Raw genomic sequence first — 16,999 nt, forward strand, 5'->3', positions numbered from 1 at the left:
AATATTCTAATCTTAAAGGCAGGGTTTTTATTAGCTGTAAACAGAAAATCATAAGTAACCTAAATTCAATTCAATTCAAAAATACTTTAACACGACTGCAGAATCATCTGAGTATTTCTGCAGATGACAGGAGTCTGTCTTGTACTGGAAGTCTGAGGTGTACAGAGTGAAAAGGAATGGTGAGAGTACAGTCCCCTGTGGTGCTCCTGTGCTGCTGACTACCTGGTTAGACTCACAACCCTTCAGTCTCACAAACTGTGGTCTGTTTGTCAGGTAGTCTTTGATCCAGGAGATTGTTGAGGCCTCCACCTGAGTCTTCTGGAGTTTCTGACAAAGCAAATCAGGTTGAATTGATGACAGTGGGTTTGTTGAAGCAGGTGTATGATGGCATCTTCAATTCCAACGCCACAGTGATAAGCAAATGGAAGGAGGTCCTGATAGTTTGTTTGCTTACTCAGGTGGGCCAACAGGAGTCTCTCTAGGACCTTCATGATATGGGATGTCAGGGCAACAGGTCTATAGTCACTGAGGACTGATGGGTGAGTACCGGAACAAGACAGGAGGTCTTCCACAACACCGGAACCTTCTTCTGGGCCAGGCTAAGATTGAAGAGGTGCTGCAGAATCCCACAGAGCTGCTCTGCACAGGTCTTCAGGACTCTAGGACTGACACCATCTGGACCTGCAGTTTTGTTCCAGTTCAGTCTTTCCAGTTGCATCTTCACCAGACTTCTTGAGACACACAGGTGCAAGAGGGAGGCAAAGGGAGCATCAGCATCTAATAATAAATAAAGGCTTTAAAACATTGGTCTGTGTAATAAATCTATATAATGTATTTCACTCAGAGAACCGAGTTACTGGAATAAACATTATCAATAATATTCTAATTGATTGAAAACAAAAACAAAATGAGTGAAAAATGCAAAACCTCAGAGGCTGGCCCGTTGGGTTTACCAGACATGAAGAATAAGCTTTAAACATTAGTTAAGCTGTAGAGAGAAGAGACACATCCTATTTAAATGATCACAGAATAAAAAAGAATTCCGGTACACTTTAGTTACAACCAAGACATTTTAATGTATATTTAACAAACAAATCATTCAAATTTACAGATGATTTTTTTGCAAATGTATAAAACTGATCAAAATTCATTCAATCGCGATAAAACAGCTAAGATAATCCTTTTATCAAGATGAACACGTTTTAAATTTACATTTTTTACATTCATCAATTGTTTTGTTTCCAGTGTTTTCATAGGCACGCATTAGTACCAAATGCAGGCAAAAAAAGGCAAACACTTCCAAAATTACTTCAAATGTCATTTTGATTTACCAGTTGTGTAAAAGCAGGAAAATATCTATAACCTGCTGGTCAGTGCGGTCCATCGACCACGATTTGGAAGTCCTGAAACAGAAACAAATCCTTAACCACAAGAATCAGGACACAAAGCTTTTTCTCATGTTTTTACTCAAACATCTTATCACTCAAACATTTGAATGACAAGATGGCTCTTCTACATAAATTTACAACAGATATCAGAACCCAATGCTCTGGTTTGATGTGTATCTTCTTCATAAATGCAACGCAATCACAAAAGCTAAATGATTTTTGTTATATGTGTATGCAGGGTCTGCAGTGACTAGGTGACATAACCCAAGATGTTAACAGAAAGGCTTAACATGAAATTCTATAGAGCTGAACGTTGATGTGACCAAACCCAATCTAAGTTTCTTTAGCTGTCAAAAAGCATAACAGTTAACCCTTTATGTGTTAACAAAGATGAAATGAATGGTTACCAATGACAAACTGTCCTTTAAAGACTCAGTAGAAAAAAACAAACTCATCTGACTTTTTCAAATTTGGTTTCACAAGTCATTAATGTATTTTTTAATTGACTTAATACAGTGTTAATTGAGGTGTGCAGTCTTGAGAAAGTATAGAAAAACATGTTCACAAGGTAAAAATCAAAATGTGTGCCTACAGAAAGTGGAAAATGGCAAGAAAAAGTTGCTCATTAATTAGATTTCTTATTGAAATAAGAGTCAACTTTCAAAACAATCATTTGTTGCAGTCTTTATGAACATGCATGTGATTCTTCAGATCTCCACGTCGTGAAAACGATTTAGTGCAAATACTGCAAACAAATGGTTTCTCCCCGGTGTGGACATACATGTGTCTTGTTAGTATAATTTGTTGTGAAAATGCTTTACTGCAAAGACTACAAATATAAGGTTTCTCTCCTGAATGGACTCTCAAGTGATTTTTAAGATGCGACATCCTAAAAAATCTGTTTTTACAGACATCACAACCAAATGGCCTCTCCTCCCTGTGAAGTCTCATGTGTCTCTCCAACTGGATTTCCTTCATAAAACGTTCACTGCAATCACTACAGTTAAACGGTGCGGTGTGAACATCCATGTGTTTTTTCAGATAACCTTGTCGTGAAAATCCTTTACAACAAACACTACAAACAAATGGTCGGTCTCCAGTGTGAACACGCATGTGATTTCTCAGATTCTCTTGTCGTGAAAATCCTTGACTACAAACACTACAAATAAACGGTTTCTCACCAGTGTGAATGCGCATGTGTCTTTTTAATACATTTTGTAGATGAAATCCTTTGCTGCAAACAGTACAGATAAATGGTTTCTCTCCTGTGTGAACACGCAGGTGACTCTGTAGTATATTTTGTTGGGAAAAACCTTTACTGCAAAAACTACAAGTGAACTGTTTATGTCCTGTGTGAACATGCATGTGTCTCTTTAGGACAATTTCCTGGGAAAATCCTCTGTTGCAAACACTGCAAACAAATGGTTTTTCTGCAGTGTGGATCCTCATGTGCTGTTTAATGCCATCCTTTCTATGGAATCTCCTACCACAAACATCACAAGAAAAAGGTTTTTCTCCTGAATGGATCTTCTCGTGAGTCTTAAGAAAGTTCTTTGCATGAAAGCCTTTACCACAATAATCACATGTGAATGGTTTCTCTCCAGTGTGGAGTCGCATATGTGTCTGAAGAGGGTACTTTGCTTTAAATCCTTTCCCACAAAGGCCACAGTGATGTGTTATCTTTCCAGTGTGAATCATCATGTGTATTTTAACAGAAGTCTTATGTTTGAAACCTTTGCCACAAACATTGCAACTGAATAGCTTCTCTCCTGCATGGAGTCCAATCTGAGCCGTAAGTTTGGAGCAGTTAGATCTTTTACCTCTACTGTGAACAGTCATCTTTCTTTCTTGAGAAGAACACTCTGGATCTGGATTCCTGTCTGGTTCTGGTCCTCCATCATCTTCTCCATCATGTTCTGTTTTCATCTGTTCAACTAAACAAGTGTTTGAATTTTCTGTTACTCTGTTGTCTTCAGTTTTGATGTGATGAAGCTCTGATAAATTACATTTCTCTTCATCTTCAATCTTCACAGCAAGCTGCTCTTCCTCCTGATTGATCCACAGTTCCTCCTCTTCCTCCTTTATATGGGGGGGTTCAGGGTGGTGCTGGTCCAAACTAGAGCTCCAGCCATGAGGAGCCTCTTCTTTAATCTGATGGACTGGGGACAGTGAACACAAACGGACATTAAACAAAAATGTTGATAAACAACGGCATGTTTTACACTGATATACAAGAATCAGCCAAAAGGTTCATTTTCATTGGAGGCACCTGGTGCCAGAAGTAAAAAGGCATCAATTACATCATGTTTATGACTGTGCTTTTATGTGTCTCTTACTGAGATCTTTGCTGTCTTGTTTTTGCTCCAGTTCTGATGTCAGTGCTGCAGGTATGGGGGGCTCCAAACTGAGCCACACAGGGTCTTCTGCTTCAACTTTCATCTCAGACATCCTGGCTCCACTTGTGCTTCTCCTTGTCACAGTCGTTGTTTGCAACCTTGACATGTTCTAGTAGTTTTAAGGTTTCCGCCATATAACCTGTATCTTCTGCTTATCTGTTGCCTGAAACTGGATTCAGACACAAATCAGCATGTGATCAGATGAAGTATATTAACAGAAAATGTCAGCCGTAGCAGAGCTGAAGCGACGCTGCAGAGACTCTGATACCTTGGTTAGAAGTTCTGGTTCCACTCTGCAACTGTCCCCAGTTTCTCGGTCCTCAGATGAACAACAGGGCTTATAGAAGGTGTCCAGACAATATTTAAGTCTCTGTCGTTAGCCGTTTTAGCTCCACGGTGGCTAACGGAACGTTCTCTTTGCTAATGAAGGCTAATGGCATTCTGTGCTGCAAAAGTCGGCTATAAATAATAACCGAGATTGAAAACAAACATGTAGAAGCGAAAACCTAACGAAGGTTGACGAGTAGAGAGTCCGATACATTATTCAGACATTTTACCACACATATTTCGGACAAACAACCGCCTTCTGCGGTATAACCAGTTAAGCTAACATTGTCAACGGCTATCCTCTCTTATCGACAAACATACGTAATGTCCTGGTGTGCGGTGACGACGACGTCGCCGCCATGTTCTGAGTGGCATTATTGTGTCATTATAGGGTCAGCGCTCTGGTCCAGTTCTGTTCCGAAGAGTGTTGAGACTGTGAGGTCTGCTGGGGTAATATGAGCCATCAGCAGATTTAAATGAGTGGTGGGCCTCGATTCAAAAACAACCTAATGAACTACAGCCTTTACACAGTTTCTAGCACATTTCTAAATATTATTAAGTATTACGATGTGTGTACATTACTTATTGTATCAGGTAACAGTAATAAAAACATTTTCAAAAGAGTTGCCTGGAAAATCCAGTAGAAGTGTAAAACTGATGTCAGAAATTGGTTAGATTTTATTTTTGTGAAAAATAAAATAAAACACCAAACTCATTTGATAATTACTTTCCCTAAACTGGTTTGATTCTAGAGTCTTGATTTGAAATTGCTCTGATATTTTAAAATATCAGAGCAATTTAAAATATCAGAGCAATTTAAAATCAAGAGTCTGATATTTTAAAATATAAAGGTAAACTTGCCACAAAGATGGGGTTAGTAATCCATAATGACTAATTCCAATTTATGGCCAATCAGTTTGAAATGGTCCATAGTGGGATAGTGTCCACCAACGTACAAATACATCTAAACAAATTAGAATATCATGTAATAGTTCAATATTTTCTTCATTTATTTCAGAAAGTGAAACTCATAGATTCATTACATATTAAATATTTCAAGCCTTTATTTTAATTTGTAATTTTGGATTACAGGTAACGAAAACCTAAAATTCTGTGTCTTAGAAAAATAGAATATTGTGAAAAGTTAAAAATGGAAACTCAGGGTATTATGGTATTTTATCTCAAGAATCGGAGGAAGCGTCACAATGAGAGAACTGTGGCTGGAGTCAGCACATTAAGAATCACTATGCACAGACGGATCCTAAACATGGGCTACAAGCATCTCACCTGGGCTAAGGAGAAAACGAACTGTTCTGTTGCTCAGAGGTCCAAAGTCCTCTTTTCAGATGAAAGGAAAATTTTCATTTAATTTCAAAATCAGAGTCACAGAACCTGGAGGAGTGAAGAGGCACAGAATCCAATGTTGAAGTCCAGTGTGACGTTTCCACAGTCAGTTATGATTTTGGAGTACCATGTCATTTGCTGGTTCTGGTCCACTGGGTTTTCTTTAGTCCACAGTCAACACAGCCATCTACCAGGTAGAGCACTTCTGGCTCCCTTCTGCTGACAAGCTTAATGGAGATGCTGATTTCATTTCACAGGTTGATGTCCTCCATGCTACGCCACATTGATGCAATAATTCCTGCAAAATAGCTTCAACCAAGTATTGAGAGCATAGAAATTATCTTCTTTTCAGAAGCCTGATATTTGTTTAAAATATCCCTTTTCATGGATCTTATGTAAAATTTCTATTGGGAGATTTTAATATTTATTATCTGTAAGCAATAATTATCAAAATAATAAATATTTCACTATGTTCAATAAATCTATATAATATACAAGTTTCACTTTCTGAAATGAGAGATAAAAAACAATGAACGTTTTCATGACATACAAACTTTTTGAGATGTGCACGGCTCTAAATGTTTAAGATCTGTTCCTGGTCCATCACACCTGACTTAAAGGAACCGTTTTCCTTTGGATGTCTCAGGACGAGGGTCTTTTCAGAATTTCTAAGCAGCTATGCTGGGTAGGGGAAAAAGTGAAGGGTCACCAGTAGAAAGTTTCTAGGGTTTATATTTATCATCACGAGTTGAATTTCTATACTTTACCAACTATTTACATATAAAAAAAAATAAAAAAAATCGGTGATCATGCCTAATTTATCTTAGTACCCATGTGCTACATACCATAATGCTCACAAACATCCAGAGGTTAAATCTAAGGCTAGATCAAACAGAAGCTGAAACATTTTCTCCTATTTTAAAACTATACATTCTACATTTGTATATTTCATACTATAAAAACCACACACAGTACACACTTTATTGAAATGTAAACTATATCCATCAAAAATAAAATTGTGGCTATGGCAGATAAATGTATCACTTTTATGCATATTTATAATGTTTACACATAACAACCATACTAATAGTGTTCATTGACAACTTATTCTTAAATCTGTAGGTCCTCTACAAAGGCAACACACAGTCCATCTGCAAGCAGCAGGCGTCTCCACAACATAGCATTTTAAAGCCACAAACTTTTTAATGTTAAATAAATACAGGATATCCGTTTATCACCTTTATAAATAAACCTATTACACATCATCTAATATCCGTGTTCACCTCTTAGAAAAGAGCATCAAAGTTTACTCATCTATCCTTAAATAGCAGAGGAATCTAAGGCTACCTATTGAGTCATTTCGGTAGATATCTTTGTTACTCACCTCTGGCTTTGTTAGTTCAGCGATCCCTTCTGGTCCGCGACAGAATTACAGTATTTACAGTATGCAGTATTTACTGCATCTTAGTATCAGCTGATTCGACATAGGGAAATATTAAAACAAATGCAATACCTATTTTTTACCATCACAGTAAAAGTATCACATCTCTAGTTTTACATGGTTTACTAACATAAACTGTGAGATTATAAAATATGTACACTATTGAGTGAAATTGACAGTAGAGCTCCAGATGACCTTGTGTTTTCTTTTTTATCACCGAGCATTAAAAACATAACATGGTCTGATCATCAGGTTGATTCATTTTTCATTACAAATGAGTAAAACAAACGAAAAACAACAACAGCCTAAACTGTTGCTCTGTTCATGGCTACTGTCAGAATCAGAGTGAAAGAAGAATGCCAGAGAAGGTCCAGGCAGCGAGACCCAAAGCACTGTGGATAAGTACAGGAGAGAGGGAAGTCAGGCAGTAACTAACGGAAAGATACGAACTAGAGGATGTGTGGGGGCAAGCTAATGCTCCCTATTGCTAGCTTGCTATAATAGTGCTCATATAAGCAATAAGCCCACAATTTAACAGTTAAAAATGGGCTCAGATCGACTATTGTGGGAGGAGTTTGAGAAGGACACAAGTCGTCGGCTATTTTGTGTAGGGGTTAAAGAAGCCAAGACGTTTGGATTTATTTACTCTCCTCCGTGCTCCCAGTGAACTGCAGCACACCCGCTGCCTTAACTGTTAGTTACCAGGCTACTTAAAGCTCCACACTTCGACTCCACTGCTGTCATACAGCAAGGTGATAAGCCATTAGACTGTCAACAAACGGTAGTCACGGTCTACTCACTAGCCTAGAAATTGGCCATCACGAGAAATCAGGGTACCCCAAAATCTACAGATGGTAGCTTAGCTTTATGAACACAAAGCTTATTCACCACGCCACCTGCTAACCAGTCAGTAAGATTTTAGTTGGTCGGTCTGTCAATGTTTCGGGACCGCCACAGTTGTACACCTATGGTGAAAGTGTAAGTCCAGTGTTCCTACAACTGCCTGGAGCATACCCAGGCAGCACTTACCTCACTGGGTTACTGTGAGCACTGCACTTTAAGGAGCCTCAGCCGCAGACTAGCGCACATAGGTAGGTTCTCGCTGCTGACCTAATGCTTTCAGCAGCTACGTCCGCTCGTAGCAATGCTGTGGATTCTCAAACTGATTATTGAGAAATCTTTCCCACTAAATTTACTTTAACTTGATTTTCAAGCTGATGCTTTATACAATATCTGGTTAAACATCTTAACCAAACAGCTTCTCCTGTGCAGGGCTCACACGTCACTTAACAGCCTTCCTCCAGCTATTTCTTTCACCACAAAACAAATATAAGTGAATTGAAACAAATGAAATGAACGCATATCTAACATTTTGATAATTTTGGACGAAGATAAGGAAGGTGGGAAATATCACATTTCTGAATTGCCTTTTTAGCCAGATGGTGAAAAAGCTCCTCCATATGAAAAACAACATCAAGAGATTACAAAACATATGTTGCTAGCACAGTGAGATGTATGGAGTGGTTGTGATTTTGTTTCATTATCATCTTTAAAAAAAAACATTTTTTTGTGTTTGCTTGCCTGTTTCCTTTTGTTGGTTACATGCCAAAACATCATGCTGCTGGGTTTGAGTGGCCAATAAAGATTAGTGTGAATATGAACAAACTGATCAGTATTCATCACGTCTTCTAAGACTGAAACAGCACATTTTTCACTCAGAGATGCCCCACAAATCTATGTTAAGCACACAAACATGCTACAACTCCTCTAACAGACGTAAATAATCCTTCAAATTACCCTCGAGAACTCAAGGAAATTAAGTCAGAAGGGACAGAGCAGCAGGTGAGACGTCGCACTAGCAGGAAAAAAAAGCAGTGCTGTGCTCTTAACTAGTTATCAAGTAAGTTTGTTCACAATCGCTTCATTAAGTTCTATTATAACAAAGGACAGCAATTACTTTCTGTGGCGGCTTATGGCTTATACACTCCTTCACGTGTCCAGACAGCCGCATTAAAAGCATCCCGTGTATCTCTGTAAATTAACCTTCTGGTATCCTAAAGGTAGTATGTCACATTGCTTAGTTTTTGGTAGAAATCCTTTAAACTGTTCCTCCAGCTATGCTGCCCCCTACTGGTGCAAACCTTATTTGAGATTTCAGCTACCGCCATTTTCCTGTCATAGATTGGTTCATTTTTCTTCAAAACCAGTGCACTGTTTAACTTCTGTCAAAATCTTATTCTTAGGTCAAAAATACACAACAATTGAAAAGGTGCATAGTGGTGAGATAAGGGCTTTAACTGTATTTCCTTTGTAATATGTTAACTAACACCAAATTGGGGAGTGTGCACATCCATGTGGTTTTTCAGATAAGCTTGTCGCGAAAATCCTTGACTGCAAACGCCACAAATAAACGGTTTATCCCCCGTGTGAACACGCATGTGGCTCTCTAGATGATTTTGTTGTGAAAAGCCTTTGCTGCAAAAACTACAAATGAATGGCTTCTCTCCAGTGTGAACGCGCATGTGTCTCTTTAGATTCTCTTGTAGTGAAAATCCTTTACTGCAAACACTACAAATAAATGGTTTCTCTCCTGTGTGAACCCGCATGTGACTTTTTAGATGACTTTGAAGTGAAAATCCTTTGCTACAAAAACTGCAAATAAACGGTTTCTCTCCAGTGTGAACAAGCATGTGAGTCTTTAGGCTCTGCTGTAATGCAAATCCTGTACTACAAACACTACAAATAAACGGTTTATCTCCTGTGTGAACACACATGTGACTTTTGAGATGATTTTGTCGTGAAAATCCTTTACTGCAAACACTACAAACAAACGGTTTCTCTGCAGAGTGGATCCACATGTGCTTTTTAAGCGTTTCTTTTCTTTTAAATCCTGAACCACAAACATCACAGGAAAAAGACTTTTCCCCTGAATGAACCTCTAAGTGACTTTTAAGAATCGCCTTTCTATGAAACTTTCTACCACAGTCATCACAGGCAAACGGTCTCTCTCCAGTGTGGACTCTCATGTGTGTCTGAAGAGAACTCTTTTTTTTAAATACTTTACCACAAAGATCACAGCTATGTTCCCTCTTTCCATTATGTGTCAACATGTGTATTTCAACAGAAGTCTCACGTTTGAACCTTTTTCCACAGATGTTGCACCCAAATAGCTTCCCTCCAGCAGGGTCTCCTATCTGAGATGAGAGTTTGGGATGCAGTTTAGATGTTTTACTTATGTTGTAAACTATTATGTCAGTTTCTTGAGAAGAACATGAAGGGTCTGAGTTATTGTCTGCTTCTGGTCCTCCACAGTTGTCTCCATCAGGTTCGGTTTTCATCTGTCCAGCTGATCTGCTGAATGGAGCTTCAGGGTTTCTGTCGTGTTCAGTTTTAATTCTTTCAAATTCTGATTTATGAGGTTTTTCTTCTTCACTTTTCACAGTGAGCTGCTCTTCCTCCTGACTGATCCACAGTTCCTCCTCCTCCTCCTTTATGTGGTGGGGTTCTGGGCCCTCCTGGTCCAAACTGGAGCTCCAATCACGGGGAACCTCTTCTTTAATCACCAAGATCTTATGGACTGGGAACAGTGAAAGACAAAAGGGCATTAATGACTGCTTGCAAACAAACGTAATGATTAAAAATAAAAATGAAAACTTAAACCATCCTTTTTTGAAATCTAAGCAACCTTTTCAATTCTGATATTAGTCTGTTTATTTAGAATCTATTTTCATTTGATTTATTTATTTAAATAAAAGACATCTTGGACGTTCAATTGGTGACCACATATACAGGTCCTTCTCAAAATATTAGCATATTGTGATAAAGTTCATTATTTTCCATAATGTCATGATGAAAATTTAACATTCATATATTTTAGATTCATTGCACACTAACTGAAATATTTCAGGCCTTTTATTGTCTTAATATGGATGATTTTGGCATACAGCTCATGAAAACCTAAAATTCCTATCTCACAAAATTAGCATATTTCATCCGACCAATAAAAGAAAAGTGTTTTTAATACAAAAAACGTCAACCTTCAAATAATCATGTACAGTTATGCACTCAATACTTGGTCGGGAATCCTTTTGCAGAAATGACTGCTTCAATGCGGCGTGGCATGGAGGCAATCAGCCTGTGGCACTGCTGAGGTCTTATGGAGGCCCAGGATGCTTCGATAGCGGCCTTTAGCTCATCCAGAGTGTTGGGTCTTGAGTCTCTCAACGTTCTCTTCACAATATCCCACAGATTCTCTATGGGGTTCAGGTCAGGAGAGTTGGCAGGCCAATTGAGCACAGTGATACCATGGTCAGTAAACCATTTACCAGTGGTTTTGGCACTGTGAGCAGGTGCCAGGTCGTGCTGAAAAATGAAATCTTCATCTCCATAAAGCTTTTCAGCAGATGGAAGCATGAAGTGCTCCAAAATCTCCTGATAGCTAGCTGCATTGACCCTGCCCTTGATAAAACACAATGGACCAACACCAGCAGCTGACACGGCACCCCGGACCATCACTGACTGTGGGTACTTGACACTGGACTTCTGGCATTTTGGCATTTCCTTCTCCCCAGTCTTCCTCCAGACTCTGGCACCTTGATTTCCGAATGACATGCAGAATTTGCTTTCATCCGAAAAAAGTACTTTGGACCACTGAGCAACAGTCCAGTGCTGCTTCTCTGTAGCCCAGGTCTGGGGAATGCAGCACCTGTAGCCCATTTCCTGCACACACCTGTGCACGGTGACTCTGGATGTTTCTACTTCAGACTCAGTCCACTGCTTCCGCAGGTCCCCCAAGGTCTGGAATCGGCCCTTCTCCACAATCTTCCTCAGGGTCCGGTCACCTCTTCTCGTTGTGCAGCGTTTTCTGCCACACTTTTTCCTTCCCACAGACTTCCCACTGAGGTGCCTTGATACAGCACTCTGGGAACAGCCTATTCGTTCAGAAATGTCTTTCTGTGTCTTACCCTCTTGCTTGAGGGAGTCAATAGTGGCCTTCTGGACAGCAGTCAGGTCGGCAGTCTTACCCATGATTGGGGTTTTGAGTGATGAACCAGGCTGGGAGTTTTAAAGGCCTCAGGAATCTTTTGCAGGTGTTTAGAGTTAACTCGTTGATTCAGATGATTAGGTTCATAGCTCGTTTAGAGACCCTTTTAATGATATGCTAATTTTGTGAGATAGGAATTTTGGGTTTTCATGAGCTGTATGCCAAAATCATCCGTATTAAGACAATAAAAGACCTGAAATATTTCAGTTAGTGTGCAATGAATCTAAAATATATGAATGTTAAATTTTCATCATGACATTATGGAAAATAATGAACTTCATCACAATATGCTAATATTTTGAGAAGGACCAGTAATGGCTAAGTTGCAGAGGCTGTGTAAATTGGGGGTAACCTCTGTGTAGACAAATCCTGTGCACCTTGTGAAGGTAAGGTGTTTCTCCAGTAACAAGTCCTGAAATAAAGGCTCTCTTCAAGCAGAAGAAGAGAGTCTTTAGAACATGGAGGAGCTGAGAGCTGTGCAGAAGGAACTGAGAAAATCAGGGATGGAAAAACATCTACAGAAAGACAATGGAGGACCAGCTGCAGCAGAACAACATCAGTGGGGTTAGGAATAGCCTGAAGAAAATTTCAGGTCACAAACCAAAACTCCAATGCAGTGGCAGAATTAGAAACTGAACCAGTTTCTCAATGGGTTTGATCAGATCCTCAAGTCTTCCCCAGCACAGTCACCCTGGTGGATCTGACCTTATTTGCGACACCTGCCTGATTTTTTTTCCAGAAAAGTTTAGTCCACTTCTTATAGTCTGTTGTTTTTTATGTGCAAATATACATGTGCGTTATGTACCTTTCTACTGTCGCCACATGCTTGCTCAGTATAAAGAATGTCTGCAAAGTCAATGCAAGCGACTGTCCACTGTTGCTACATACCCATCCAGGAGTGAATGCTGCAAGTCACTGACTCGATGCAATCTGCTGGGTTTCCTTATACAGAAAAACTTTTAACTAATTTGATTAAATAACTGAATCTGACTGCACTGTTTGATAGTTAGGATTATTAGGATTATTGTAATGTATGTACCTGACTTGAAATCTGTATGATTCGACTGAATTGACTTTGTGAAGTGCCTTGAGAGGACCTATGTTGTGAATTGGCGCTATATAAATAAAACTGAATTGAATTATGTACATTTTTAGTACCCTACTGAGTGACAATACAATGATATTTCTATTCTATCAGGATTTCTGAAACCTATTGTTTGGCTGGTAATGTTCTAACAGGAGAGGTCTGACATGGCCTGGAAAGAAAATGCAGGTGCTTTCAGGTTGCTGAGGTTCAGAGATTCATGGAGATCTTAAGGCACAATACAGAGCATGCTATCATTTTTTAACTGAGAAACAGAGTCATGCTTTATGACTTTTAAGAACAAATTATTAGGGGGCAAATGGTTGAATGGTGGACTCTGTCATTGGTTAAAGCCATCGAGTAATTTTATTCTGGATTATGCAGCTCGTTCTTGTAGCCTTGGTCATGATTCATTTATTTTATCTACAGTGGATCTCAAAAGTGTATTCCTAATAAAATGATCCCAGATCATTAAGGAGAAAGCTGGCAAAAACATTTAACAGCATCACATACTGCCAATGCATAAAATTACCAACATTTCCAAATACCGGTTAGTTCTGACCCAAATCCTTCAAAAATCTGATAGAAAGCTGAAGAGGTTGTCGTTCACATTCAAATCTATCAACCACTGACATTTGACGAATGACGTTTTGGAATGGCATAGCTAGAGTCAATAATTAAATTTGCAGGGTCATTTATAGAGGTCTGTGGACAAGAGATGTCCTCAGAGTCTGAAAGATTTGGAGTACTTCTGCAAAACAGTGTAAGCAATTATTGTCAAGTCAAGATGTGGGATTGCTGTGCAATTAGGATGCTTAAATAACCATTCAGTTGGTCAAGTATTGTCTGGGAATACCAGCCCCATATGGCGGTTGTATTAGAACAATAGATGAAAGAGTGATTCGAGCACTGGCATTATTGAACAGCAAACTCAGCACACATATGGAATAAATTCACATCTTCTCTCCAAAATATAAGAATTTATTAACAGAAACCATTCAACTTTAAGAAAAAGCTTATGCTAGATTGGCACACATCAGGCGTGCAGAGCTGCAGCTCCGATGGTTTTTTCTTCAGGCTGTGGGGAAAACCGCTTCAATTAGAGACGACGTCTCTTCTGGTGAATCTCAGACTCAGAATCCTTTTCTGTCTGAGCTTAGAAAGAAAGGTTGAAGACAGATAGTTTTAATTACCCCTTTTTAGCATGAATGCTGGGTACTCAAACAGCAGCTAATTAATTAGCTTTTTTCATCGATTGACAGATACGCTAACATCAGAACGTAGGCAAAGGGATCCCTAGAATTCTTTGAAGTTAGTCTTTCTCGCCAGCAAGTTTCAGACTCTCTTGTGCGCTTCCTCCCCATGTGACCAGCTTCTGTTAGCACGAGAATGAAGACGAGGTGTGCTGGGAAAATGGTTTGGTGACAGCATGACATCTCTGGGATTCCAGCTGTGACTTCTCCTTCCTGGGCTGGGCTATAGGTAGGTTAACGCTGTATTTAAAGATGCAGAGTTTCCTACTAGCCTCTTCATTTCAGTATAGTTCAGGCCATGTCTAATGTCATGGCTGGGGCACATCAGGATGCTAAAATTGAATTATTTCATTTTTTGTGCTTGACTGTTTGTTTTTTTACATTCTAACCTGCCATTGATAAACTCAACAAAAAGAATAATGCTTCGTTTTTGCTTTGAAAACGGACTGGTTAGAAGTAATTTCTGGTGTTGGATTATATGAGAGGCCCTGTATTGGGACATCCAACCTGCCCAGGTTGAGCTGTGCCCCTGCTGGGGTATTTATGCATATATTTATCACGTTGATTTGTTCCACAGTCCAGCAGCCCTTTTATAACTTCCAGGAGTTAATTTACACCAATGCATACAAACAAATGTGTCACTTACTGAGATCTTTGCTGTCTTGTTTCTGCTCCAGTTCTGGTGTTGGTGCTGCAGGTATGGGGGACACCAAACTGATCCCTCCAGGGTTTTCTGCTTCAACCTTCATGTCAGACATCCTCGATCCACTTGGGATTCTCCTTTTCTTAATCCTTGTTTGCAACCTTCACATGTTCACATTTAGCCTGTATCTTCTGTTTATCTGATGCCTGAAACTGGAATCAGGCACAAATCTGATCAGATAAATTGTATTAAAAGAAAATGTAAACCGTAGCAGAACTGAAGCGATGCTGCAGTGCAAAGCGTTTGAAACCTTGGTCAGAGGTTCTGGTTCCAATCTGTCCCCAGTTTATCGGTTCTCAGCTGAACATCACGGCTTAGAGGAGGTGTCCACAGACAATGTTGTCTTCCTGTTCAGTCCCACAAACTCAGTGTGTCTTGTAGCAATACGCCATGAACTTTTAAAAGCTTTGGCGTCTAAAACACTGATTAAGTCTCCATCGTTAGCTGCTTTAGCTCCACTGTGCCTGACCATCAGTCACTTTGCTAATAGAGGCTAATCACATTCTGTACAACAAACGAATAATCACAACTGTTCGAAACAAACCAGTAAACGCGATATCCCGCTGAAAACTGTCTACTTGAGAGTCTGACACATCAATTATATGAGTTTAACACAAACTTTAAGACGTTTTTCTAACGGGACTTAGCCAGTCAACCTAACCTTGCCACATCCGATTACTTCCTGCTCACTGACCAATGAATGACAAGCAAAGCTCTGACGCAAAAAACATTTCGTTTCCAACTTTCATATTAAAACAGGGTAGGTCGAAATTAGGTAATCGTTAGCAAAGTTTAAAATATCGCTTACAAAGACCGAATCTACATAACAACAAATCTAAATATGATTGAAAGTGCTTCTCTTTCCTTTTTTTTTCATCTTCGTGAGGTGTTTTTATAACAATATTTCAGTTTCAATTCAGTTTATTTATATAGCGTAAATTCACAACACATGTTGTCTCAAGGCACTTCACAACAGTCAGGTACATACATTCCAATTAATCCTAACCATTGAACAGTGCAGTCAGATTCAGTTATTTATTCAAATTGGTTAAAACGTTTTTCTATCTAAGGAAACCCAGCAGATTGCATCGAGTCAGAGACTTGCAGCAATCCCTCCTCCTGGATGAGCATGTAGAGACATTGGACAGTCACTGGTGTTGACTTTGCAGCAATCCCTCATACTGAGCATGCATGTAGCGACAGTGGAGAGGAAAAACTCCCTTTTAACAGGAAGAAACCTCCAGCAGAACCAGGCTCAGTGTGAGCAGCCATCTGCCACGACCGACTGGGGGTTAGAGAGAACAGAGCAGAGACACAAAGAGAACAAAGAAGCACTGATCCAGGAGTCCTTTCTATGTGAAGGAAAAGTAAATGTTGATGGATGTAAGCTCCTTTAGTCTTTTCACCTAGAAAGAAAGAACAGATAAACTCTGAGCCAGTTTTCAAGGTTAGAGTCTGAAAGAGAGCACATAGAGGTTGTTACAGTTAAGCAAAGTCAATTACTATGTCTAGGAGAGAGAAAAGGTTAAACACTAAAAGACAGGGCTATGTGGATCATCGGTAGAGGGTGAGCATTAAGTTGTTGCCAGCAGAAGCTTGGACGATGCCCCTCTCCAGAAAGGTGTCACAGGTAGACACAGAGTCAGGCCAGTTGTAGCTTCTAGGAAGAGAAAAGAGAGAACAAAGTTAAAAGCTGAAATAACAGCAAATAATGCAGAATTAGAGAGTAGTGTGAGAATGTAGCGAAGAGGGTGAAAGTGGTCATTGTGTCCTCCAGCAGCCTAAGCCTATAGCTGCATAACTACAGAGATGGCTCAGGATAACCTAAGCCACTCTAACTATAAGCTTTATCAAAAAGGAGAGTTTTAAGCCTAGCCTTAAAAGTAGACAGTTTGTCCATCTAGAGCCCACTGATGGTCATTGTTATACTAAAAACCACAAAGATTGGGATACCTCTCTCTGTCAGACTGACCATAACCATTGGAAAAGAGAGGGGGTCATACAGGTAGCAGAAATGGA

The 16,999-nt window shown here is 39.5% G+C and overlaps 2 protein-coding genes across 5 annotated transcripts; both read right to left on the reverse strand.

Annotated features, from left to right (window-relative positions):
• Positions 1–1,051: 1,051 nt before the first annotated feature.
• On the reverse strand, positions 1,052–4,526 carry LOC124874907 (gastrula zinc finger protein XlCGF57.1-like). 4 transcript variants are annotated; one of them, XM_047376538.1, is made up of 5 exons: positions 4,053–4,523; positions 3,725–3,953; positions 3,395–3,547; positions 3,209–3,322; positions 1,052–1,403 (listed from the first exon to the last, which is right to left on the reverse strand). In XM_047376538.1, exons 2-5 carry the CDS (start codon positions 3,888–3,890, stop codon positions 1,357–1,359), a joined length of 480 nt encoding a protein of 159 aa, XP_047232494.1. In that variant the 5' UTR covers positions 3,891–3,953; positions 4,053–4,523; the 3' UTR covers positions 1,052–1,356. The 4 variants fall into 4 exon arrangements, with proteins under 4 accessions (XP_047232494.1, XP_047232492.1, XP_047232493.1 ...); XM_047376536.1 differs by having other exon boundaries at positions 1,052–3,322; positions 4,053–4,526; XM_047376537.1 differs by having other exon boundaries at positions 3,209–3,547; positions 4,053–4,522.
• Positions 4,527–6,422: 1,896 nt separating this feature from the next.
• LOC124874908 (zinc finger protein 664-like) lies at positions 6,423–15,655 on the reverse strand. Its single transcript, XM_047376539.1, has 3 exons — positions 15,231–15,655; positions 14,924–15,132; positions 6,423–10,473 (listed from the first exon to the last, which is right to left on the reverse strand). Exons 2-3 carry the CDS (start codon positions 15,033–15,035, stop codon positions 9,215–9,217), a joined length of 1,371 nt encoding a protein of 456 aa, XP_047232495.1. The 5' UTR covers positions 15,036–15,132; positions 15,231–15,655; the 3' UTR covers positions 6,423–9,214.
• Between the last annotated feature and the right edge of the window lie 1,344 nt (positions 15,656–16,999).

This window comes from Girardinichthys multiradiatus, chromosome 10 (assembly GCF_021462225.1).
Source record: "Girardinichthys multiradiatus isolate DD_20200921_A chromosome 10, DD_fGirMul_XY1, whole genome shotgun sequence".
NCBI lineage: Eukaryota > Metazoa > Chordata > Actinopteri > Cyprinodontiformes > Goodeidae > Girardinichthys > Girardinichthys multiradiatus.